At 44.5% G+C, this 26473-nt stretch overlaps 1 protein-coding gene across 3 annotated transcripts in view; it reads right to left on the bottom strand.

Annotated features, from left to right (window-relative positions):
- Map3k9 (mitogen-activated protein kinase kinase kinase 9) overlaps window positions 1-26473 on the bottom strand; it is a 67733-nt gene that overhangs the window by 21832 nt on the left and 19428 nt on the right. For all 3 annotated transcript variants that reach the window (XM_076848120.2, XM_076848121.2, XM_076848122.2), the window contains exon 3: window positions 1924-2104. In XM_076848120.2, the coding sequence (XP_076704235.2) occupies window positions 1924-2104 (181 nt within the window). The remainder of the gene's footprint in view (window positions 1-1923; window positions 2105-26473) is intronic.

Raw genomic sequence — 26473 nt, 5'->3', positions numbered from 1 at the left:
TCATTGGAATTAGGACTGTCTCTAGAGGGTGTGATCCTGAGACACCCACTTTAGACCTCTCTGGCCTCCAGAACTATAAAATAATATATTTCTGTTGCTTTAAGTCACTTGGATTGTACTAATCTGTTTCTATAGCCCTAGGAAACTAATGACAGTGGTGATCAATACACAACTTTTTTTATATTAAAAATCAATGACGGGCTGGGGTTGTGGCTCAGTGGAGAGTACTCGCCTAGCATGAGTGAGGCCCTGGGTTCGATCCTCAGCAACACGTAAAAATAAATAAAATAAAGATATTGGGCTGGGGATGTGGCTCAAGCGGTAGCGCACTCGCCTGGCATGCGTGCGGCCCGGGTTCGATCCTCAGCACCACATACAAACAAAGATGTTGTGTACGCCGAGACTAAAAAATAAATATTAAAAAAATTCTCTCTCTCTCTCTTTAAAAAAAAAATTATAAAGATATTGTGCCCAACTACAACTAAATAATAAATAAATAATTTTTTAAAAAATCAATGACTAGGGGCTGGGGCTGTAGCTAAGTGGCAGAAAGCTAGACTGGGTTCAATCCTTAGCACCACATATAAGTGAACAAATAAATTAAAGGTATTCTGTATATCTACAACTACAAATAAAATTTTTAAAAAAAATTTTTTACATACTTTAAAGGGTGAGTTTTATTGTATGTGAATAATACCTCAATAAAGCTGTTATTTTAAAGAATATGTACACATACACACACACAGATGCTTATAACACATCAGGAAGAACTAACTTCATAGACTGATAGGTGCTAACAAACCGTAGTCCTTGCTTTTGAATACCAAGGCAATACTACTATCCCCTGGCCATGAGATGTGTACTCTGTAGTTGCTCCTCCTTCCTTAATCAGGGCAAGACCTTTTATTTATTTTTTTTTCTTCTTTTTTTTTTAATATTTATTTTTTAGTTTTCGGCGGACACAACATCTTTGTTTGTATGTGGTGCTGAGGATCAAACCCGGGCCGCACGCATGCCAGGCGAGCGCGCTACCACTTGAGCCACATCCCCAGCCCCAAGGGCAAGACCTTTTAGATCCATGTTCTTGGGCTGACGCTTACTTGAGAGATAGTTGGTCATATCTAGTCTGTAACTCTGCAGTTCATGGGGTACACTGAGGGGCCATCTTTTCCCATTTCTAGATCAATGTCCAGTAGACCCAGCCTTGAGTAAAAGATTAACTGGATAACAGAAAAAAGGATCATTTCCAAGCTACCAAGAAAAAAAAAGAGACAGCACAAAGAATACTCATTGGCTAGGAAAATTACAGACAGGACATTGGGTTAAACCCTCCCCAAGTCCCACGGTAATGGCCACTGAAGTTGAGCAATCTAGGCTTACCCTGGGGAAGATCTCCAAGAGTGAACAGTGCCCTTACCATCCTCCAGGTCAGAGATGAGAGAACACTGTGCCCCCTGCAACCTACTGGCCTTTCCAGGAAGCAATTTCCAACATAAAAGGACCAGAAGGAGGTGATCTATCTATTTGTTCATTCATTTATTTGGGGGGCATTGGGGATTTAACCCAGGGGCACTTTACTGAGTCCCTAGTCCTTTATTTTTAATTTTGAGACAGGGTCTCACTAAGTTACTTAGGGTCTCGCTGAGTTGCTGAAGCTGACCTTGAACTTGGTGATCCCCCTGCCTTAGCTTCCCAAGTCACTGGGATTACAGCCGTGCAGCACTGCACCCGGTATTTTTGCTAGATGAAAACATCTACCCAAACTGTCTCTTGGCACCATGGAAATTAACACAGATTGCCCTTAGGGTGTCACTCAGACCTACTTGGGATGCCTACTTGGGGTAACCTAAGATCTCCAAGTCCTGAAATGTGTGCAGCCAAAACAGTCCTGGGGAACACTACCTCTGCACCTCAGGTCCTTACCTCCACACGTCACTGCCTTTGGAAAACGTAGAGGCACGAATGACTTCAGGAGCCATCCAGGCATAAGTCCCTGCTGCACTCATCTTAGTGGTTCGGTGCCATTCCCGAGCCAGGCCAAAATCAGTGATCTTCAGTATCTTGTTGCTCAGGTCTCCATTCTCCACCTTCTGCAGGATCAGTACTAGACAAGGAAAGGAAGACAGAAGAAATCAGAGTCTACATTAATCACAGGGAAACCACTAAACACAAAGCCCTCCTGCCGTCCTCTTGGCCTCTTCTGTAGGTTCTTCCTGGTGCTACCAGAGCCTGATGGCAGGAGCCACCATCTCTTAAACACCTACACTGCATTCACCTTTGAGCCCCCTGTTTTATTGGTACAAACATAAATGCAGTAGAGGATTAGAGGTGATGTCCCACAACTACCTTAAAAGGTAGCTTCTTCAGGTTGAGCATCTCTAATCCAAGTATGATTTAGGAGTGTTCAACCAGTGAAATCTGAACAAATATTCCCAAACCTGAGAAAAATCCCAAATCTGAAACACTTCTGGACCCAAGTACTTTTTTAAAATAGTTTTTTAATAACGTTATTTTTATGTGGTGCTGAGGATCAAACCCATATGCCACAAATGTGCTAGACGAGCACTCTACCATTGAGCCAGAACCCCAACCCCTAAGTACCTTTAATACTCAACCAGTGTTGCCATCTTCATTTCACAGATGAGGAAACTCTGCTATAGCATTATTAAACAAATCACCAAGGTTACCCAATTAATAATCCAGGACTGAGTCCCAGGCAGCCAGACTCCAGAGACTGCTCTCTTCACCTATAGCCTGATCCTATCTTGTGAAGGAAGAGCTATGAATCACAGGTGACCCTCCTACTTGTTTGCCAGGGTACCCCTAGGTTATAACCACTCCCAGATCACAGGGGTTGGAGGCAAATATTGGATTTTCAAGGTTTCAGACAGCATCTGGACAGCATCCGTGATCACATTACTTTACTCTTAAGAAAGCACATCTATTAGGCTCTGGAGATTTTGGCATAATCCAGTAACTTCCCCCAAACACCAATAGAGAATGAGTGATGAGTTGGCGAGGTTACAGGCACAAACAAGTTCACACCCTGGATGCTTTTGGGACCATACCCCAGGAAGGAGGAACCAGGGCACCAAAGCAGTTATACTCTGGCTCCTAACAGGTGCCAAACTTGAACACGGAAGCTCCATCTTGGTTCACCTAGGGCAGCAGCTGAGGCAGCCTCCCCCACCTGTTGCTAACCCCAGTGATAAATGTGCCCTTGTGGGAGCCAATCTTGCTAAAAAGACCCAAAACACTACTCGACTAGAGTACTGTAAGGTAAGCCAAGGAATTCTGCTGACTGGGCAGCAAGCAAGTGAGCTCTTTGGCCACGTGGAAGCCAAGCCTCCATCCTCACAAGTGGTAAAGTTCCAAAGGCTCCATGCAACCACTGCTGCTCATGGGTCAGACACTAGGGCACCTGGAATTCAGGGCTCAACAGACTGCTGTTTAGAGAAAAGAGGAAGGTTCCCCCCCGGTCCATGCCACACAAGCCCAAATGGCAAGGGTGGCACAGGAACCTGATGCAGACAGAATAGCAATAAGAAGTGCTGACTTAGCTCCATCCAGCCAGATCTATCTAGAGGAACAGCAAAGAGAGTACACAATAGTTCTCAGCCCTATGTGTGCCAGGGTACTCCAAAGGGCTTCCCACTAGCTCTAGCTCCCTCGGCTGGTTCTCCAGTTATCCCACAGAACCTCAAGAAGGCTGAACCTTTTACCTCCTAAGAGGTATTTGCATTAGCAGACTCTGTGAGAGTTCAAACCCTTCCTTATCTATATGGAAGGAATCCATGTGGATTCCTTTGGATAGATAGTTCAGGGCATGGGTTTGAGGCAGGGGCCTCAAGTCACAGCCTGTCCCCCAGATCAAGGTCCATTTAAGTGTTATATATTGAAAGAATGTGGGTCAAAGATCTGTGTCCTACGTGCTTCTCAGAAAAGCAGCAGCTCAGAGGGATTACCAGCAGCTATAGAGCTGGAGGCACAAAAGAAAACAGCCACTCCCCAGACCTAATGGACAAAGGCTCTTTCCTCCACACCCTCCCCCTCCTCCCTGGACACACCCCTCCCCACCCCAGGCTTCCAGCATCTTGAGTGGGTACAGGCCTCCAAATGCTTGGGCAGGTTTTCAAAAAGAAAAGGAAAGGAAAAAAAAAAATCTTTCTCCATCTCATCTATTAACAAAAGATCTTTCCAGACTCTTCTGTGGCAGAGATAATGGACAAGTAGACATTCAAACTGCAGGCAAGTGACACTAAAGAAACCCTCCATTCCCTCTCCAGAGGCAGCCACCCGCTGCTGACTGTCTCTGACCCACCCATAAACAGAAGATTCAGGGGGAATCCTTCCCTTCCCCTTTCATACTCAGTGGAGTTGGGGGCTGGCACCCCCCACCCCACCCCCAACATGGCTGGGACAGGGCACAGCGGGAGGAGGATGAAGTTTCATATTAGTCTAAGAGTTGGCTTAATAAGTGTGGCAGAATGATGGGCCAAGAACAAGCCAGGGACATTCAGAAATGAGAATGCCTTTGTACAGGATGGCTACACTAGGTTCCACTAATTACCACTGTCCCCTGCTGCCTGACACCCAGCTGACCTTAAACACTTGCTCAACTGCTCAGGGCCCCTAAAGGTATCTGCTTTAGGAATGCATGGTTTAGGAGTCCTAACCTTATCAAAATAGAGAGGGTGTAATCAAAAACCATCCAGAAATCTTGGCAGAGGGTCATAGACAATAGTGTCCTGAAATATGGTAACTACAAAGCATCAGTTATTAATAATTAAAGCAAATAAATTTGTGAAAGCGTTTCTCTTTTTGTTTTTGTTGACTTTTTTTTTGAGATGAAATCTGAACAATATAAAATTAACCATTTTAAAGTGAATAATTCAGTGGCATTTAGTATTTTTACAATGCTGTAGATCCATCACTTCTTATCTACCTTCAAAAAACATCTTTATGCAGCTGAGGCTGTGGCTCACAGGTAGAGCACTCACCTAGCATGTTTAAGGCACTAGGTTCAATCCTCAGCACCATATAAAAATAAATAAAATAAGGGTATATTAAAAAAAAGTTATCACCCCGAAAAGGAAGTCTTACACCCATTCCCTGTTCTTCCCTCCCCTCAGTCCCAGATACCACCAATGTGCTGTCTCTACAATTTACCTTTCTGAATATTTCATATAAGTGAAACACAATATGCTACATCTGGCTTATTTCACTTAGTGTTTTCAAGGTTTATTCATATTATAGCTTATATCAGTACAGCTTTCATCTGTTTTTCAGTCCTAGAGATTGAACACAGGGTACTCTACATACCCAGTCCTCTATTTTATTTTGAAACAGAGTCTTTCTAGGTGGCACTAAACTTACAATTCTCCTGCCTGAGCTTCCTGAGTAGCTGGGATTACAGGTGTGTGGCACTGAATCTTGCACTTGACATTCCTTTTTATGGTTGAATAATGTTCCATTTTGTGTATGTATGTGACAATTTGTTTATCCATTCATCCATTGACATTTGAGTCATCTCAGCTTTCTGGCTACTGAGAACAGTGTTGAATATGTATAGATATGTTTATGCGACTATTTCAATTTTCATACCTAGAAATAGAATTGCTGAGTCACATGGCAATTCTATAGCTAACTTCTTGAGGGACTACCAAACTGTTTTCCACAGCAGCTGAACCATTTTTACATTTTCACCAGCAGAATATGAGGGTTTCAATTTCTCCACACCCTCACCATGCTCAGAACACATATTTCTATCATCATCATCATCATCCTTGTGCATATGAAGTAGAGTCTCTTTTTGATCTGGATTTGCATTTTCCTAATGGACTAACGATACTGAACCTTTTTTCATGTGTTTGTTGGGCATTTGCATATCTTCTCTGGAGAAATGTCTATTCGATCCTTTACCCAATTTTTTAAGCAGGTGATTTTTTTTTTTGTAAGAATTCTCTATATATTGTAAACTGTTATCTGATAAATGATTTGTGAGTATTTTCCCCATTCTGTAAGTTGTCTTCACTTACTTTAGTTTTCCTTGATGTACAAAAGTTTTTAATTTAGATGAAGTCCACTTTATCTATATTTTCCTTTGTTGCTCATGCTTTCGGTGTAATATCTAAGAATCCAATGCCAAACCCAAGGTCATTAAGATTTATCTCTATGTTTTCTTCTAAGACTTTTAGCTTTTACACTTAGATCACTGACCCATTATTTGTTAACTTCTATGTAGCATATGAGATAAGGGTCCAACTTCATGTGGCTATCTAGCTGTCCTAGCACCATTTGAAGAGGAAAGCTTTAAAACATAAAGAGTACAGTTTTCTTCCAACATGCTATCCTGGGCAGGTGGGAAAGGTTATAGTCACAATAGTTTATACATCAGTAGCACTGCAGTGAGCCCATTATGAGTTTCTACCACTGATGAGCAGCTGTGACAATAACAAATAATTGTGCTTTCATGTCTTAGAAACCATATCCAAGAGAGTATATTGTGCAGCCCTCACCTCTCATGAGCAGGGAAGTAGAGAAAATACTGAGAACAATGAATGATCCCAGGCCTAAGTCAATAGGAGCCTGGCCAGGGTCAGACGAACTAAAAGAAGAAAAAAGAAAAAGATGCACTTGAACTAAAGACCTGGTGATTAACCATATACAGGAGCTTGATGGAGAAGAGAAGAGTCTCCAGCCTTTTGTGGTGGCAAGAAGAATGGTGGTAGTCCAACTGGGAAGTTGAGGGGAAAAAGCTCATTTGAGGAAGCCAAGTTCAATTTTGGACTATAGGTCTAGGCTGATAGTAGCCAGAGTCATAGGAAACAGGCAAAGAGAGTAGATAACTGAAGTCCCAGGCTTGACGCTCTGTCTATGTGATTCTGGACAAGTCCATAAACTCTACTTCTAGAAAATGGGAATAAAAATTAAATGCATTACAGTAACACAGAAGCTAGCAGAGTGCTTGCCACATAAACAGGCACCTAGAACATGCTAGCTAGTATTATTACGATGAAATATACTATACATGGGACTCTGAAATCAAGTATTTGATGGGGAAAGCCTGGCAGTCCCTGACACATAATAACCATACAATCAATTTTGCTGTATAAATAAATGGAATGTTTTATTAATGCTAGCTTGTTACGTACTCTATAGCTGCATGATGCTGTTTACTTACAAAGTCCTTGTTCATCCTTAAGTCAACCTGTGAAATAGGTGTAATTACCTTCCCCACCAAGAGACACAGAAAGGTCAATCCAGTTGTCTCCAGTCAGTGAAGGATGAGGATGGGAACTGGATTCAGATCCCTCTGGTCTAGAGCCACATTCTTCACCTCTATGCTGTGCAATCCAGGGGCCAGAAACATTCTGTGTCCTTTAACACCTTCCTCGGTTTCTGCCCGACATTAACGCAGTCCTGATAAGTCTTCTCTGCTCTTCCTTTTCTTCAATTCTTCCTTCAGCAGAAACCAACACCACACAGCTGAACACCATACACACTCCTCTAACCATTCCCAGCCACTGCACCTAAGTGTGTCTCATTCTCCACTCTAGAATATGACAGGATCTGACTTGGAGGTAGTAAGCAGCTCATTTCCTCTCATCTGGAACCCAAGCCACAGCCTGCCAGGAACCATGCACAGGACCCAGGTTTCTGGAAGACGGCTCCCTTTCCCGGCCACTGACTGGACTGAAGGAATACCTGCACATCTGCTGAGACGATGGACTTCCTCATCCTTTTGCTGCCAGGCATTAGGGGGAGCCATGGGTCTGGGGGACGAGAGAATGAGTAGTACCCCCAGCTGGGGTTCACCAGTGACTAACACATCCCACTGGCGCAAAGTGGGGTGGGGGGTTCCACAAAGAAGGATGAGCTGGAGATTCTGCCCTCAAGGGCCTTCCACCTTCTCTGAGGAAAGTCATGTGACAAAACTGAATTTCATGGCAAGACAAGAGCGCGCCAATAGGAACCAATACTCAATTACTAGTACGATAGATCATCATGGTTTTTCCAAAGTTCAATAATCCAAGAACATTGTTCTTGTTTTCAGATCAGAACACCACCTAGTGCCTTTTACTTAATATTTTTCTTTAGAAACTGACTTTTAAAAAATTACTTAGAAAAGAAATTTTAGATTACTATTGATAATGGGAAAGCCAAGTATTCTTCTAACATGATGTAAACTACACGAATAAATGTTGAGTTTCCGTAGACCCCACTACTTACTTAGGTCCAAGTTCAGAGCCTGCTTTCTCTGTTAGAAAGGGAAGACTCGTAGAGTCAAACTGGCACCAAAACAACACCGATCTTCCACAGACACAGGCAGCGGGCGGGCTTTCTATAGGAGCAACATAATTTAATGCAGACCACCTAAATGGACTCAAGGCCATCCCCTGCTAGGAGGACAGAGGAAGAAATGCAGGGTGGAGGGTTCAAGTGTCCACAAGGGCTTTGTGAGCTTGATCTAATACCACTGGGTATTGGCTCTCAAAACTTGGCATAGCTGAGGACGTGGTCCTATTAGGTCTTAATGGTAAACCTAGCTTTGGCAGATGATTTATCAATTTGAGATTTCTTATTTATTATTCATCTCCATTAGCACAGGGGGGCCCTGATTTGCTAAATGCTCACCCTGGCACCAAGGCCCCCGTCCCCAGGCTTTCATTAGGTCGACACGATTTGTTTGGCCCCCTCTCTCCTAGACTAAGCAACTAATCTTGTTTTGAGAATTGTACTGTTTGGGTCTTCTCTTTTTTAATCTGTTAAATGTACTAAAATATTGTACATATAGAAGAGTGTGTAAAATGTGCATATGGTTTTTAAAAATAAGATTAAAAGCCCATGTAATGCCATCCAGCAGCCTCACAATGTTAATTTTTTTTCTTTCTTCATTCATTCTTTTTTTGTGTGTGCTGGGGAGGGAACACAGGCCCTTGGTCATGCTAAGCACATGCTCTACCACAGAGCTACACCCTGGCTCCACGATGCCAACCTCTGGGATTCATCCCTTTGTTTCTCTTTATGATTTTACCATCTAAGTATACATCCCTAAGTAAGATAAGGTTTCCTGTTGACAAAAAGAGTGGCAAGCAAAAATGGAACTGCGTGCACTTGTTTCCTAGAGCCACCATAACAAATTAACACCAACTGGGTGGCTTACAAAAACAGAAATTCATTCACTCACAGTTCTGGAGGGCAGAAGTCAGCAGGACCATGCGCCCTCCAAAGGCTGTGGGGGAGAATTCCACCATGCCTCTTCCAGCATCTGTCCTTAGTGCTCCTTGGTTCAGGGCAGCATAACTCATCTCTGCCCCCAGACTCATATGGCGCTCTTCCCTCTGTGTCTGTCTGTGTGTCCTCATAGCATTCTCTGTTTGTCTGTGTCTTCTCATAAGGATACCAGTCACTGGATTGGGGCCCACCCTGGTCCAATAAGACCTCATCTTCACTACATCCACGATGATTATTTCCAAACTCCACTGGTTAGGACCTCAGCCTACTTTCTGCAAGGAGATACAATTCCACCCACAGTTCTACGTATGAGTGAAAATACTGCCTTGGCTAGACGTGTTATGCGGGACCCCAATAGACCTCCAGGAGCCGAATCCAATGCAAGCACACAAGAGTCTTTACTGCAAGCTCGAGCCTGGACTCACAACCGTTCCCGATGCAGCGGTCCCAGGGAGTGAGTCCCCGTCCTTTGTTCAGTGAGATTTTATAGGTTTTGGGGAGATATTCTATGCGTCACAACATCACACAGCAAATCATTCCATACCGCGGGAAAATCAAACAACAACTCTTAACATTGATGAGCACATTCAATGGCAGGAACAAGTTGGGTAAGGGTGATTGGCTAGTACAAGAAGGGGGTTTGTTTGAACTGATTGGTTTAGGCCACGAGGGGTGTATGTGCTAAACTACATGGTTTCCCAACATGTTATCAACCACCATAAACTACTTGGGGGTCATCTGGCATTCCAGGTATTTTCCCTGTCTTATGCTGATTGGAGGTTGCTAGGGGGGTTGCCATGGGTCCTCACCTAGCCTAACTGAGTCAGGGACACCTGGTACTGCAGACCTCTCCTGTTATTTACGGACAAACAACTCAGCAGGGTAGGTATGTACTTAGAGGAGTGCTCTGTGGGTTTTTCCAAGGACAAGGGTCACGCCCCCTCCCTTAGGACAGGCCTTGAGGTAGAAGCTGCTGTTATTTATTTATTTTTAAAAATGGAGTCACATTAGTTTCTCAGACGGAGCCTCAGGGAAGGCAATAAGCAGGATAACTAGGGGTCCAGTTATGGTTCCAGAGAACTTATCAGAGCCCTGGGAAAGTCCCTAGGCATGATCATGAATGAGTTCTGGGAAACAAGGTAGCCACGGTGTGGGTGCCTGGCCATAGGAAGAGATGCTGGACTTCCATCAGGAATATGGCTGGGGCAGTGGCTCCTCTAGTATTTTGTTTCTAAATTCACTCTGGTCTACCTCTAGTTCTCAGGGTTGGGCAAAGAAAAGACTCTGTAAAGGTAAAATGAGTGTCCATCTAGTGAGTGCGGCAAGGAAGGCCTGTCCTCAGCCCAGGAGCCAGACAGCCAAGGGCAGACAGCAATCTGACCAGGAAGCCAGTCCTCAGTAAGTGGATGGCACACCCACAGGGGGTGAGGTGGTGAGGACAGCCTGAGTCATGCTGTTGGGGTCTGAACTGCTCACCTCCTGCCTGGGGCACAGCCATTCCCCAGCACCTCCCCTCAAGGTCCTCGGTTTCTTCTCTCAGCGTACATTCTCCATGTGTAGAAGTTAGATGTGTGTGTGTGCATTTTTGTGTGTTTGTGTGTGAGAAAGTGTCTATCTTCCATGTTTGGAATAAAGATGACTGGAGATTCTCATTTATAACTGCATTATTTTCTTGCTTCCAACACTGCTAAGATGCCCTGAGCCATTTTCCCTCCTGATCCTCTGTGACATGTCTTTTTCTCTGTGGAATTTTTCAGTTTCTTCTCTTGGTCCCCGGTGTTTTAAAATATCAAAGGGATGTGCCTTGCTTTCTAGACTAGTTCTTCAATTACCTTTTTATTTTTATTTTTGGACACTGGGAATTGAACCCAGAGGCGCTTTAACACTGAGCTATACTCCCCACACCTTTCGGGGTGTTTTTTTTTTGCTTGTTTGTTTGTTGAGACAGGGTCTGGCTAAGTTGCAGAGGCCGGCCTTGAACTCTCAATCCTCTAACTGCTGAGATTACAGAGGAGTGTCTCCACATCGACAAATTATCTTTTCTCCTCTCTCTCTCTTTTTTTTCCTTTTGCTCTTTATTCTGAGAAATACCACTCTGTGTTAGTCAGCTTTTCATTGCTGTGACCAAAATACCCAACAAGAACCAGGTACAGGAGAAAAAGTTTATTTGGGGCTCATGGTTTCAGAGGTTTAGTCCATAATCAGCCAACTCCTTTATTTTGGGCATAAGGTGAGGCTGAAGGATGTGGCAGAGGCAAGCTGCTCAGCTCCTGGCAGTTGGGAAGCAGAGAGAAAGAATGGGAGGGGCCGGGCACAAAATACAACTGCCAAGGGCATGCCCCCAGTGACCTACTTCCTCCAGCCACACCCAGCCTGCCTTTCAGTTATCACCTTGTAGCCCATTCAAATTATTAACCCATCAAATGGATTAATCCAGAGATGAGGTCACAACCCTCATCATGTAGTCATTTCACTTCTAAACATTCCTGCATTGCCTAACACATCAGGGGACATGAAAGATCCAAACTCTTGAGGTCCCCTAACCCTTCTACTGCATTTTTTAATCTCCCTATCTTGGTTTCATCATTTCCAAGAGAGCTCCTTTTTAATTCTCTACTTTTTTTTTTTTAAAGTTGGAAGTACCAATGTAGCTAATAACATCTGTTTTGCAATACCGGTATAATGTCTTTTCCTTTGCCTACGTGTATTGCTAATAGCTCTTTTTTTTATTTCTTTGTTCATTTTCTCCCAGTATAGTTTGTTTCAGCTGTTTTTTTTTTTTTTTTTTCAATTTGTGTTTTGGTCTCTAATATACTTTTGCTCAGATGTACAGTCATCCTTGGTAGTCTGTTCATGATGGAGTATCATAACTGTTATTCTGTTTAAAAAAGAATCCTTAAAATTTTAAAGGCATGGATTGAAATATTTACAAATATTATAAATATGGGTAGAAATTAGGCCATGAGCCAGGGTGGGGTAGTCCTGGGCACACAGGCTTTAGTGTATAGACAGTTATTTCTTCTCTCTATTTTTTTAAATATAGTTGCCTTATTGTCTACTGAGCTTGGTGTCTGCAGTGTAGAAACCTGGTTTTACCTCTTCCAGAAGGAACTGGCAGTCAGGCAACCGCATGGAGCCGAGGAGGAAGAGATCTGTGGGACCCAACTGTACTGCATATGATCTCTACCCAGTCTTTTTGATTTTAGCGCCCTCTTTCCCCCAATTCCAGCTGGTGCCTAGACTTCTTAGGTTTCTGTGGTATAAATTGACTGGTTTTTTTGTTTCCCGGCCATCAACTTAAAAGTCCCTTTCTTGAAGGCCCTACAACTGTTAGCACCTTCCATCTCCAGCTTCCAAACCTCAGTTGCTGTTGCCTCGTCTCAGGTGTATCTGAGAGTCTGCTGTCATTTCAGGAGATGGCAAAGGCAGATGCACCATCTGTGCATGTTCGATTTGCCCCCCTGATGTGGAACCTGCCTCAGGTTTTCGAGCTTTCTTGGAGGAGAGAGAAAGAAACTGGAACCATCTGCATCCAAAGAATCTGCAAAGGTTTCCAGCTTCTCAGGCGTGGTTCTTCCATCTTTCCTGAGAGACAGAATTTGTCCTGGGAGAGTGTAACAGAGGAAGGTACAGCTTCTTCTCCTGTCTTAACAAGAACCACCTCTGAGTTGTAACAAGGCAGTAAGAGAACACCAACAGTTGTGGGCCGGGATGCCTGGGGTCCACTTCCCCATCTACCTGGTCTCCCTACTGAGGGGCTCACAATCTGTAATTCCCTGAAAACACTGCCAGTCTTTCCCTGGGGCCAGCTCAGCTCCACCTCTCTTCTGAGCTGAGGAATAACTAAACCCAAGGGCAAAGAAGAGTTAGGCAAGGAGATCCTACCCCAGAAAAAAGCCCCATTCCCCAGTCACGGAAGCCTGCAGGCGCCTGAGTCAGCACTTGAGAGGTTTGCTTCCGGCGGCAGCAGCAGGCTGTCTCCAGTGAAGGAAGGAAGATGATCTCCAACCCCATTCCCAGCCGCAGCCCCAGTGCCAACAGGGCAGCTGCTGCACAGAACAGGCCCCCTGGGAGCTGACTCAGCAAGAGCCACGTGAGACAGCCTGACTCATGGGCCACTACCAGGCACGAGAGCATGGCAGGCATCCCCCAGCCTCTCCTGGCCCTGGCCCTCTGCCCACACCATCCCTCCGGGCAAGGCCAAGAGAGGCCAGACTTGCTTACTAAGGCAAATGATTCACCACCTAGACTCCCAGACTCCAGGCCTCAGCAGAGGTGTGGTGTCGCCTGGGGACTGGGAGAAGCCAACAGCAGCTGAGGCCCCAGCTGGGTTCCGTGGTGTCAGCAGAGCTGCACCGGGTTTCACTGGCACAACCAGCAAAGCTGTGCTTCCCCACAAGCATTCAGGCAAAGGCAGGCAAAAGTCCCTCAGAAGAATTCTGGAAAGGTGAAGAAAACTGATCCATCTGCTCTTGGTATAGAAGATGAACCAAAGCAAATGGATGTGTGCAAAGCTAGCGCTCCTGGCAAAGGCAGAAAGCATTCAATTTGGTGACCTTTTCCTGTGCCTGAGCCAGAATAAAGTTAAACTGCCATGGACTATCTACATCTGTAACCTGAGGAGGCAATAATAGATGCTCAATAAACATTTGTCTTGAATGTATAAGCCATCATAAAGCATGTCTAATTAGATCAGTTCAGGCACAGGTCCTCAAACACCTGTTCAAGGGCTTTATATTAAAAGAGCTCTCTATAAGAAGCTAGATGAATGATTTCGAACCTTTTAAAATATATCCTTTCAGCTAAAAAACAACAACAACAAAAAAGTAACTATGACCCTAGTTGTTCTTTTACATTATATATTGGCTGAGAAAAGGAAAAAAAATTCCCACAACCATTGTTTATGGAGGCTTGAGTGTCAGGTCCTGGGCTAAGTGATTTACATCCATGATCTTATTCAAAGCTCTCAACAACTCGGGAAGGTAGGTACTATTACTGTATCCAGTTTCAAATGTGGAGACTGAAATTCAGACTGGTTGGTCCACAGGTTTAACAGGCAGATACCAGATAGAATCTAGGTCTGAATGAACTCACAGTTGGGCCAAGATCAGCATGCCATTTCACACAGCCTCAAGAGAAGACTTGCAACTGAATTTGAATTTTATCAACACAATAACACCCGTGCACATTTGAAAAACGAAAGTACTACAGACTCGCATAGCAGTCTCTCCAGGGGGACCACTGATCTCAATGTTGCGACCAGAAGCACATTATGCAGAAGACAGCAGGTTCCTGCTCCTGGGGAAGAGCTCTACCTGTCTGCTGTCTTCTCACATCCAAGAAGGTATCCCAAGGCCACCAATTCCAGAGGAGTGAACAGGGGAGAAATCTCCAAGTAAGGGTTAAAGTGGAAGGTCCGAGTCAGCAGTGTTTGTGAGAAAGAACAAATTGAAAACACAGCAGAATGGCCTGCAGCCCCTGAGGCACATCGAGGAAGGACTGACAAGGGATTAACCACAGGAAAAGAGCCTGAAATCTGTGACCCAGACTGCTAGTCACAATGGTCTTTCTCCCCTCCTCTCACAGTAACAGCATCCACGACTTCAAGACGGTCATTGGGGGGCTGGGGTGGTAGCTCAGCAGTAGAGCACTTGCCTAACATGCGTGAGGCACTGGGTTCCATCCTCAGCACCACATAAAAATAAATAAATAAAATAAAGGTATTGTGTCTATCTACAATTAAAAGCATTTAAAAAAAAAAAAAAAAAAAAAAGATGGGCATTCGGCCACACAGTAATGACTCTTCCCAGTCTCCTTATTCCAACATGTAGCCAGGCAACTAAGGAGTGGCATGTGGCTGCTCTCTGCAACCCATCTTAAAAGATACCACTCAGGCCCTTTGGCTCTTGGTCTTCTTCCTCCCTTTGTACACTGTGCTGCCTGAAATACTAAGGTGATGGCCTGAGGTTTAGCTACCGCCTTGGACCGTGGGATAGGACCAAGCCCAAGAGCTGGCAGAGTTGTGCACAAGGGGGACTATGTCATGGAACGGACACGTCGTGTCAACCACAGGTGACCTCCCACCAGATTTTTACATAAAGAGAAACAGACTTCTTTCTTATTTCAGTCATTATTACTTCAGGTGTCTGTTTCTCCTAGCAAACTTAATCTAATTAATACAAGGTTCAATTCTAACACTACGAAACCTCTTTAAGGCAAAAGAGAAATAGATGTATTAAAATTGCAAATCTAAACCAAAACCCAGGCAATAAGATCTCAGTACAATATAGCCAAAGGTTGGACAGCCTCCCCAAGCTGCTACAAAATGAACCAAATGGAAACATATGTTTCAGCAGCATATTTTTAAAGTATTAAATCACATTCTATAATAAGTAAGTATTGACTTAAACCGTTCAAAAAAAGAGCCCACGTGTACAAGAAGCCCACATGTACCAGGCGCTGCGTGAAGCACTGGCTGTTCAAAGAGAAATTAAACCAGTACCTCCCCTCAGGAAGATGCCTAACCAGCCAGGAGGAAGTCAGAGAGTAAGAAGGGACAGAGCAGGGGCCTGTCTTTATTTATTATAAACCTTGTAATATATTTGGCTTTTAAAACTAGGTTATGTGCAGCTTACTTCAAAGAAAATTATATCAAAAATATATAATAGCCAGTTTTAACAATGTATGTGACTAAACTATAAGAAAACAGTAGTATACAAAAATACATAGTTTAATCTCATGTCTTTGTTGTTTGTTTTTAGGATTTTCTATCAGATGAAAAAATCACCTGAAAGCTATATACCAAAATGCTAACAGGTGGTGATCTCTGGATAATGAGATTATAAGTAACAAGTTTTTCTGTTTTTATTCATCTGTACTGTTGAAATCATCTACATTTGAAACATGCATGTTTGTGAAGATCGAGAATTCACTCCTTTAGTAATAATGGCAGCGGCTACTACTTGCCAGGCACCACATTAGGAACTTTGCACACACGTGCTGCCTCACTCACTCCCCCTGGCAACCCTGCAAGCCGGGCACGTGTGTGCCCACACCACGGCTAGACAAAGAGGCAGCACTAAGAGTGGTTTTCTTCCTTTCTTTTTATCCAGAGTGGTTTTCTTTTCTTTTTGGTATCAGCGATTGAACCCAGGGGACACAGAACCACTGAACCACGTCCCTGGCTCTTTATATATTTTACCTAGAGAGAGTGTCTCACTAAGTTGCTTAGGGCCTCGCTAAGTTGCTTAGCCTGGCTTTGAACTCACAATCCTCCTGTCTTGGCCTCCCAATCTGCTGGGATTACAGGCGTGCCTCATTGCGCCCAGCCCAAAAGTGGTTTTCTATAGAGCACAGACTAGTGGATAGATTCTTCTCACTGGCAGGGCCAAGAAAGGAAATCTGTGTTTGTAACAGAGGAGAATTGGCAAAGAAGCTACCAAAGCTAGTTGTCAAACCCAATCTACCTCCGCAGCCCTTTCCCCTGGAACCCTGGGTGTTTCTGGCTGCTACAAACTAGTACTAGAGTGCTGTTATAAATCTTTCTAGAGAAGGGAAGCAACCTTTTATATTTAAATGACAAGCTTTGGAAGTTAAGACTAAATCTTTGGAAGACTCACAGATATTCAGGATCAAACAGGACAGCTCTGGCAAGTTGTGTTGGTAAAAGCTTGCTGGCAGGCAGTGTCTCCGTGGGCATAAGTGGCTGAGACGGTGCATTAGTGTGAGAGCTGGAGCAAGGGTTCTGATGGACAAGACAAATAACCCTTTTACACCAGGTCTGAATCCTCTTTAGAAGTTCTGCGTTTTGCTTCAGATGGTGTACAGGCTGGACCCTGCAAATACCACCCATGATCTTTGATTGACATGCTTTACCTGTTATATCCAAGCAAACCACCAGTAATGTCAGCAGGAGGGCTGAGGGGCAGAAATTTAAATGCTCAAAAGTGTGAAGATGAGAGCTAATAATGCAGAGGAATCCCTAGGATCCCAAAGCTCTGCCCTCTCCATTGGAGCTCCACCCTCAAGATAGGTATTCACAGTATTTGGTGCCAGCAGCAGCTGATGGGGGCAGAACAAGCATTCTTGGTCCAGAACCTCTATTTTTAATTTCCAGAATGCTCTCCCATCAGCCCTTTAAGACATTGAGCTCTAAGAACTGTGAAATGCCTGGACCAACCCACCTCTCACATCCTATCCATCACTAGGGTCCTATGACTTGGCCCAGGGCCTATCTCACAACTCCCTTCACTGAGACTCTCTGCTTCCACTCATACCAAATCAGCACCCACGTATCTTTTTTCTTTTCTATAATGTGTGCCTTTCCCAGTGATCCATCCACAGAAAGGGCCTCTAGAGCTGGTAAGAAAGGCAGAGACTCACACACCAGAAAGGCAACACGTGTCAACCCCCAAATCTCCAGACTTTGGCTCCACTGTGCACAGGTGGCTTCCATCAACCCTGAGGAAAACATTACTCGCTGCTTGTTCTCCCCAGGAAAGGACGACCATTCTTCTCACCCCCAAACAGAGGAAAAGTTCTTTTATAAAAGGAGACTCTCTTTGCTCCATCAAGCCCAGGGTTCCCCTATTCGACTAGTCTGATGCTCTTGGAGCGGTCAGGGTGGACCCCTGAAGCACAAGGCTCAGACACTGACCAGGCAGCCCCATGCCCAGCAGGTCAACCTTTGAGACACTGGGCTTTGCCCTCAGAAATATATAATCAGGACATCAAGGCCCTGCCTTGACTAACTGTAGCCTCCACTCAGCTCTGGGGGAAAGAGGCCCCAACACCCTGGTAGAAAGGAATGTGGGGTTAGATAAAGCCTCTAAAATACTACCCACATCCCAGATCAGAATTTTAACCAAGAGAGAATCCATGTTGTTACTCCAAGAAATCAAGACTCCTCCCAGACAACACTCATGCCTGAGAATCTACAGATTCTGGCAAGTAAAAGATGTCAACTGCTTTAGTTACTGGAAGATGTCAGCAGTCACCTGCAGAGGCAGCGGGAGAGAAAGAGAGACATACAGATGTTCCCACAAAGGAAAACAGGATGGGACTTCCGATTCACACTGGCCCTCAACTATACCTGCAACCACTGCCATCACCACTTACTGGGCACTTACTACACGTCAAGCGCCGCGCTAAGCATTTCTTCACACACAATCTCATTTAAAAACCTCACAGAACACGTAGCTTTAACCTTTATTGACAGGTGCAAAGGCTGAGGCTGAGCTATTCCCCAAGGTTTCACAGCCAGCAAGTGGTCAAGCAGGGACCACGGGCTTTGGCTTCTGTGCTCCTCACAATGACCTTATTTTATCCCATCTGCCCATCTTGTCTGAACACCTGCTATGGAAGTAACAGATGTACCGAGGAGAAGACAGTCAGAACACAGCCGCTCCCTGAGCCTTCAAGGAAGGACAGGGTTTGACCCACGGAGGATAATCAGAAGACCTCTCTCTGTAGAGGAAACAACATGACTGCAGGCTAAAGAGGGAGGGACTGATAAATCTAGGAAACAGTCTGTTGTAGCTGGAATAGAATCTACATGAAGAGGAAAGAAAGAAGATGGAGCTGAAGGGCTGGGACAGGACTAGAGACTGCAGGTGGCACCAAGGGGCTTGGAGTCTACCTTTGGACTCTTCCCAAGCAGTTTTAAGCAGGAAAGTGGTGTGATTGTTTGTGTTTCAACAAAACAACCACAATACTGGCAGCAAGAACACTGTAAGTAACCTAACACGATTGTCCAGAAGATGATGAAAGACTTGTCACTACGGTATGGGGTTGGGGGTCATGGGAGAATCTGACAGTAATTAATTTCACATACAGGGAGAGAGAGAGTGACCACTGAGTCCTAGGAAATCTCTCTGGCATCACCTCACCTATTCACTATAACTGAGTACCTGATGCATAGAAGGTACTAGCATTTATTGAACAGAAGGAGTTTTAGTGGTCCCACTTCCCTATCTCTGGGCTAATATCCACCCACATCCACTCTTCTCTTCCAACAGGCATTAAAACTTCCCATCCTTCCAGCCTCCACAACCACCTAGGAGCACAGTTCTCTCACTTTCGGTTGCTACCACCAACTCCCACATTACTGCCAGCCCTGAGTGGACCGGATGCAGTTCCATGGTTCTGCAGGCTAAGACCAGACACTGTTTTCCAATGCAGCTTCCTCCTGCAGTCATCTAAGACAACTGGGGAGGCCCCAGATCATCAGTGCACTGTATTGACAATGTCAGTCAAGGACCCGCAGGCAACTCAGGGAATGGCACAGGCTAAGAATGACACGAGAGAGGACACATGGACAGAAGAGCTTTCCAAGACACAGTGCCCAGGAACGCTGGGTACTTAACGGGACTGGGACACTAGGGCCTCAGTTCAAACCCAAGAGTGTCCAGGGTTCCGGGCCACTCCCAATTCTGGGTGGCCATGAATATGTGCCATGGGGAGCGAGGGGAAAACCAGACATACACGCGTGGACCAGAACACGAGAAACAAATCAGAGCACTAACCGTCTTCACAATGCGCCCACGCCTCTGTGTGCCACATGATTCAGCAGCACTGAGGTGTGGATGTCTGCAGCCTTATCGGGCTGGAGGATGGAAGAAGACATGATGGGGAACTAACATATTTATAGGCCTCTATTCACCAGCCTTGAAGAATGATTCCTTTAGCCAGCCCCAGCTTCCCATGGGAACTTCACTCTCATCTCTTCTTGGATACTGTGCCCCCTTCCCACAGCTCCCATGCTGCTCTGCTGAGTAAAAGCTTCTTGTGTTTAAAACAGAAAAATAGGTGCCATTTCCCTGACTGAATCTCCCAGCATGTGTTTGCAGGATATCCTGCTCTAACATCCTAAAATATGACTACTTCAAAAGACGTCCACCTGGACACCTACAGTTGTTGCCATTTGTGCAAATTAAGCTCAGATAACACAGCTGGAACTTGAGCCCTGAGCCCGGCCAGACACAAATGTCACCAGCAGGAAACAGCCAGAGGCAGAGATTTGGTGCAGCTACTGTCCTTACTAAAGACTCTCCCCTCAAACACTTGCCTGCCTAGAGTTCTCCCACCTTCCCAGCCCACATTAACTAAAAGGAACACACCCGGTATGTGCCAGACAAAAATAATCTAAAAAGAGGAGGCACATTAGACCCTTGATGGTTCTGTCCACAGAAATCAATTCTTCTGGTGGTGGACATGGGGTGTGGCTCTTGCACAGTTCCCTAGGATCTTGTATCCCCAAGCTCTGCCTCCAGGTCCGTTGATGGGAGTGGAAGAATATACTTTCAGATTCGCATGTGACGCCTTCCATGCTATGAGCTTTTAGCCAAAGGAAGCTAAAAAGATGGTGCAGCTTCTGTTTGTTCCTTAGAACACTAGTGCTTGGAGCCTCGAGCCACCACACAAGGCCAAAGCCCTGAAATAGCCAGTCCATGGAAGGACTGCATGTGGGTGGTGCCACTGTGCTAACCTTCAAGATCTCCCAGGCCAGACATTGGACATGTGGGTAAATGGCCTTCAGATAATTCCATACTCCATCTGTGGCATTACTCTGAGCCTTCACCTCTTCCCAGCTGAGACCCAAATGTTGAGAAACCAGGACAAGCCATCCCTTCTGAGCCCCTTCCAAATTTTGACCCACAGTCTCCATGAGCATCATAAAAAAGGTTCTCATTCAGAGTGGTTTATTCTGAAGCAAGAGTAATGGAAACAGTAGGTGACAAATTTGTGAATCTAGTCATGTCTGCTGCTACCAGAGAAGCAGCTGCTCTTTGAAATAGAATTTTTAATAAAGGAGAAGTCACCTTTCACCAAGTGTTCACACCAGCTTCATGCTAAGGGCTTAATGCAAAACTTTATTATATGCATAACTTCATCTAATCTTCATTATAATGCTTTGAGTTAACAGGAAGATTGTCTTCTGTGGGAGACCAACCTTACACGTGACTGAGTCACACTCCCCGGCTGGGTGCTAAGGCGCTCAGTCACAGAAATGTGGCAGAGCTTTCCCCACCCTTCTTGGGTGCAAGGGTTGCTGTCTCGTGCATGGGTATATCTTGCTACAGCCCCATGGGTGAAGCTATGCTCACCTGTTCCTTTGTAATATAACCCCTTGCCCTGTTTAGGATAGAATCTTCCATGGAAGTGCCTTGTGTGTGTCCCCTTCTCTTACTGTGCCCTTGGGTGTGGCCTACCCAGGTGTCAGTCAACCTGCTGACAGTGGACATCATGAAGATACTCAGCCCCCTGAAACCTGACCCCTTGCCTCATCTGAATAGCTTCCCTCAATAAAAGGGGTCAGCGCGTGCTCTCTCTCTCTCTCTCTTTCTGTGGACCCTTAAGGTCTGAGGAGCCGTCACAGCGACCCCAAAGAAAAAGGTTTTTGTGTCTCTTATGAGGTTATTTTGTGCAGCCCAGTTAGTCCAGTTTAACTGGAGTGACCCCCGAGCCTTTTAGTCGCAAGAACAGAAACCCAGCAGTCTTCATCTCACAGAAGAGAAAATGGGCTCAGAGGTCGAGGATTTTGCCCAAAGCAGTGATACAGAGCCAATAGCACTATACCGTGGTTCGCTCTTTGACCACATAGATGGAGGAGCTGTTTCTACATCAAAGACTTGCCCACCTGAGGCATGGTGCTTCTGTTCGATATTCCATGCCTGGGAATTTCCAAAAGAAGCCAGGTGATGGGGCATAACACCAACAAACACTTGACTGAACCGGAGCAGGCCCCTTCCCTAGAAAGTCACAGCTATGGCCCCAAATGCCCAACTACCAGGACCTCCTGAATCCTACCCATATTCTAAGGCCTGACTCCTACATCCAGGCCTTCCAGTAATCCTTCCCTTCTCCAGAACCCCAAATTGCCTGGTCTGTTAGTCCATATTGTGCCATACTTTCCTGGTCGGTGTGTGTTTATATAATATGGCTCCTGATAACAGAAAGATGCAGTAGAAACGATGTCTATATTACATAGATGATTGATGTATCACATTTCCTACAGCATCTGTACAACAGTGGCTACATCCTGTTGTCATGAAGACCTGCTAGGCGTGTAAACTGGTTGAGACTCATAATCCACACACAACCCAAGCACTGCAGACTCTGCAATCTACACCTCACACAGGGTATCAGAGAAGAGAAAGACTCTTAGGGCAGAAGAGGAAGCAACACCCCCTGCCACAGGTACCAACTCTATCCCAGCACCTTGCAAGCAAGGAAACCCAGACCACAAAGGCTCAAAACGCTGGGAGCAGCCATTCCAAACCACAACTCCTTAATGGCACTGGAAAGCTATGAAACACGTCACCTTGAACCTCTCCGTCTAAAAGCAGGGAGGGACCAACCTAGGGCACCTCCTCAGGCTAAGACTAGCTCTGTTCTGACTCACTCTTTCAGACTATGCCATGGAGGCCTCATCTCCTCTCTCCTGTCTCCATGCCCACTAGGGAGGAGGACAAGGTTGTACCTTCCCAGCCTGTTTCAAAGATTACTCCACAAACTCTCTTCCCCATGAGAGATAAGGATCTCACCATGGTTGGGCAAACTTAAAAGCAACAGTTTTCATGGTGGTACACCTCTGTTTCCAGGGGAGAGCCAGTCTGTTCCTTTCCCTCCCTGCTACCTGGGAAGGCAGGCCTAACAGGCATACCTAGAAACTGCTGGGAAAATGCTCAAACGCCTTATTCCCAGCTCCTGGTAAACATCCAAGTGAGGAAAGGTCTTTAAATACCTCCTTCCTGAGCAGTGACATTCTTATTCTTCTCGTTCCCAGGGTCTCCTCCAATATACTGAATATCAAATGAAGCACCAAGAAGCTTAATAGGAACCTAAAATTGGCCAGATTCCTGGCCTCTGCAGCCTAAAAACCAAAGGCTCATAAAACCAAAGGCTCACATGTCAGAATCCCAGGGCAAAACTCTGTCCAGTCAGGAGGAAGGGGGAAGACAACGTCATAAAGTAAATTAAAATTAGTCTGACTCTTATTTTTCTTCAGCAATCAGGGGGAATCATAGGGTCTACAACAACACTTCTTCAAATTCCCCTTTTAAATCCTTTTCACTGCCCTCACACAAAGGAGTTCATAAACTTCATGCTCAAAATTCCTTTTAAAAGAGTTTCTCCTGGACTGAATCTGCAGAATTCTAGTCATTGCCCCCTCCCTTTCCATCCACCACAAAAGTTCCAGCAGCAGCATGGTCAAGATTCTCATTGTGGGGCAGGAAAAATAGCCAACAGGTTTCTCTTTGATAACTGGGGTGCTGTTCCACCAGTCATCAATCCAAAGAGGAACAACGAGGAATTAATGGTAAAGTCAAACGCATCTTTCATGCTATTAATCTAAAATATCTAAGTGGGAACCACACAGCATGCCTAGCTGCCCTCCATGGAAATGACACTGTCACGCTAGTCAGACATGGTCCATCTGGCAATACACTCAGCAGCAAAGGCAATTACCCAGGAGGGCCTACTCACCTCCAAGGTGACGCAGAGCTGAAAGTTGTGGCATCTGAATAACCACAGAGGACTCTGCCATTAGCAAACTTGTCCAAACCCTTGTTCAATGTTAATAACACTCTTTTGTTAAAAAATGTAAAGTTCTATAAACAATCATCTGTGAATTTATGTGAAATCTGTATGCATTTCCTTTGTTTGAACAAAAACAAGACCACAACACAAACACAAGTAAAATCAAGATCGCAATGAAGTAGAAACTTCTATTAGAGCCCAACTTCTGGACAGCTGTATAAGCATGATGATTTTGGTTTAGGACAAACACTAACAAGAAGTAAAGCTGGGGTTTGAACTGTGCTTTTGGAGAGGGCCTGGGAAAGGGGAAATGAGACACTAGCTCCCAGGTCCTGTATATTTTAGGTGACAGAGCCCCTGGGTGGAGCAGTGAGGGATCCCCCATCTGCAATTCCAGATGTGGGAATGACATACCCCAAAAAGACACTAAAATCAGGTTGAAAGTCAGGTCTAGCCCCATCACACCCAGATTCTGATGAGTTCAGGGTCCGCCCTGCAGAACAATGTGCTAGAGAAGCATTTCCTACTATGGTGTGTTTCCAAAGTAGAAAGAGCACCCCATAAGTACTCAAAGGCCCAGGATGCATTCTTTAGCTCTAATCTTAAGGCAAAGCATTAAAGATCTCCAAGTCTCAGTTTCCTCTACTGTAAAATGGGGATGCCACCACCTTTGCCTGAGAACCTCAGTTACTGTTTAAAATAAAATTCTGAAACACCCAATATAAAACATGATTATTCTTCATCTCCATCTCTAGGAATATGGGTGGAAGGATGAGGCCCATTTATTACTGCCCCATGAACAATTAGCTAAGGAAAAATTAAGATAAGTCACATTATTCTAACAAAATTATCTGAGAGAAACTTACATGGGGAAAACTTACATCCTTAATTGATTTTCCACCACTAATTATTAGGTTTGACAGAATGTCTTTCCTTGTCACCTGCTGCCATGCATTTGGGAGGGGCGAACCAATTTTGTTATTAACTTAACCCAAGTAATTAGAAAGGGTAGGTCTCCTATGGCAGGGAGAGAGAAAACAAATCACACAACTGTGACAACAGTATGCACATTATTATTGATCCACTCCAGGATTCCTGTCCCTAAGCACAGGTAGCCAGGAGTCCAGTGCTTGAGAAATAAATTGTTTTTACTGTTTTTTTTCCCCCCTTTTCCTAAAAATAAATACCATCTAGAAGAGAATGAACATGTTATCCTTCTACATAGCACAAAAAAGAAAATGATGAAGTTCATGTTAGTAATCAGGAAAGACATGCAGACTTCACACCCAAACTTTAACCCCAGGGCTTATGACCAAACAGTCCTGATTCCTCGGGTGGTGGGTAGATCCTTATCCCACTATGTTTTGCAATACTTTGGACTCAGTGGGAGCAATGGGCAGAGTAACGGGATGCAGGTGCTGAAAGAAAGAACATCCTCATGAGACAAGACTCCCATCAGCAGGGCCTTCGGCAAGTCACGCAACTTCTCCTGATTAAAGCTATAAGGTTCCATAAACTCTCAAAGCACAACACAAAGAATGAGGAGACTAAAGGCGACTACTGTTTTTCCTAACCATGCTCCTTTTCTCCTTCCTCTTAGATTCTTAAAGGTTAATGGAATGCAGAAACCAAATGCCCTAAGTGTCCAGACAGCATATACACTGTGACTTGAACAGTAGGAGGAGATAACTTATGTCTACAAGAACAGGAGAACCAAATGTAAGGACGAAAAACAGTTATGTTCACACAATGGAATCTGGGACATTTTTTTTTTCAATGACAGTTTCCTATTACACTGCTTTATCATGCACATTTGCTTGCATACAGTCCTAAAGGATTTGCAGAGAAAGGGCTAACTTATAAGATCATTCATTGCCAGGGCCTGCTGCTCCAGTGCCCCCAGATCTGTTCTAAGGGAGGAAGGACAGTCAGAGCTTCCACAGCTGGGAAATTCCAGAGGCAAACAGGCTTCCAATCACATAAGCTGCTCTAAGGAACACTTTCCTCTAGTGTCCCAGGCTCCTGAAAAGTTTATGAAATGGATAAATAAAAGCAAAGGCTTAAAGCAAATGAATGCAACTTGTTCAAAAAAAGACTTTGAGTCCATCCAGAAAGGAACTAGGGACAAAGTTAGGGCAAGATTTCTTAGTAACAGTGGAACTGCTGACAAACAGACTATGTTATATAAAGTCCTATATTATGTACGATGTGGGTCGGCGGAGGTACGGAGTAAGGGAAGACAAAAGGAAGAAAAACAGTAAAACTTTTGTTGTCAAAAATTCTACAAATAAAAATTTTTTAAAAATAGAAAATTAGAAAAGTTCTATTGAGTTTCTTATTTTTCATTAAAAAAAGTTATTGAAGGAGAAAAAAAATTCAACCACATTTACTTCTAAGAAAGAAACTTAGGGTGGGAAGGGAGACTTTTTTTTGTCTTTCATTTCTGAACTACTTTTACCCATGTAAGTGTATTACATTTTTAATTGTTAAAATCTACAGTGTAATTGAAAAGAATATGATTAAAACATTAAGGACATGCAAACAAAAGATAAAGGGAACCAAAAGCACAGCACAAATTGAGATCTAAATACTGAGAGAGCAAAGGTAGCAGCCAGAAGTATACTCATGATGGTCAATATACTGAGCACCTACTAAGTGTCAAGCACTGCTAAGAGCTTCACCTAGATTGTTTTAT

Source organism: Callospermophilus lateralis, chromosome 3, assembly GCF_048772815.1.
Source record: "Callospermophilus lateralis isolate mCalLat2 chromosome 3, mCalLat2.hap1, whole genome shotgun sequence".
Lineage (NCBI taxonomy): Eukaryota > Metazoa > Chordata > Mammalia > Rodentia > Sciuridae > Callospermophilus > Callospermophilus lateralis.
Note: the sequence above shows the minus strand (reverse complement) of the source record. Positions and strands in the feature narration are given on the sequence as shown.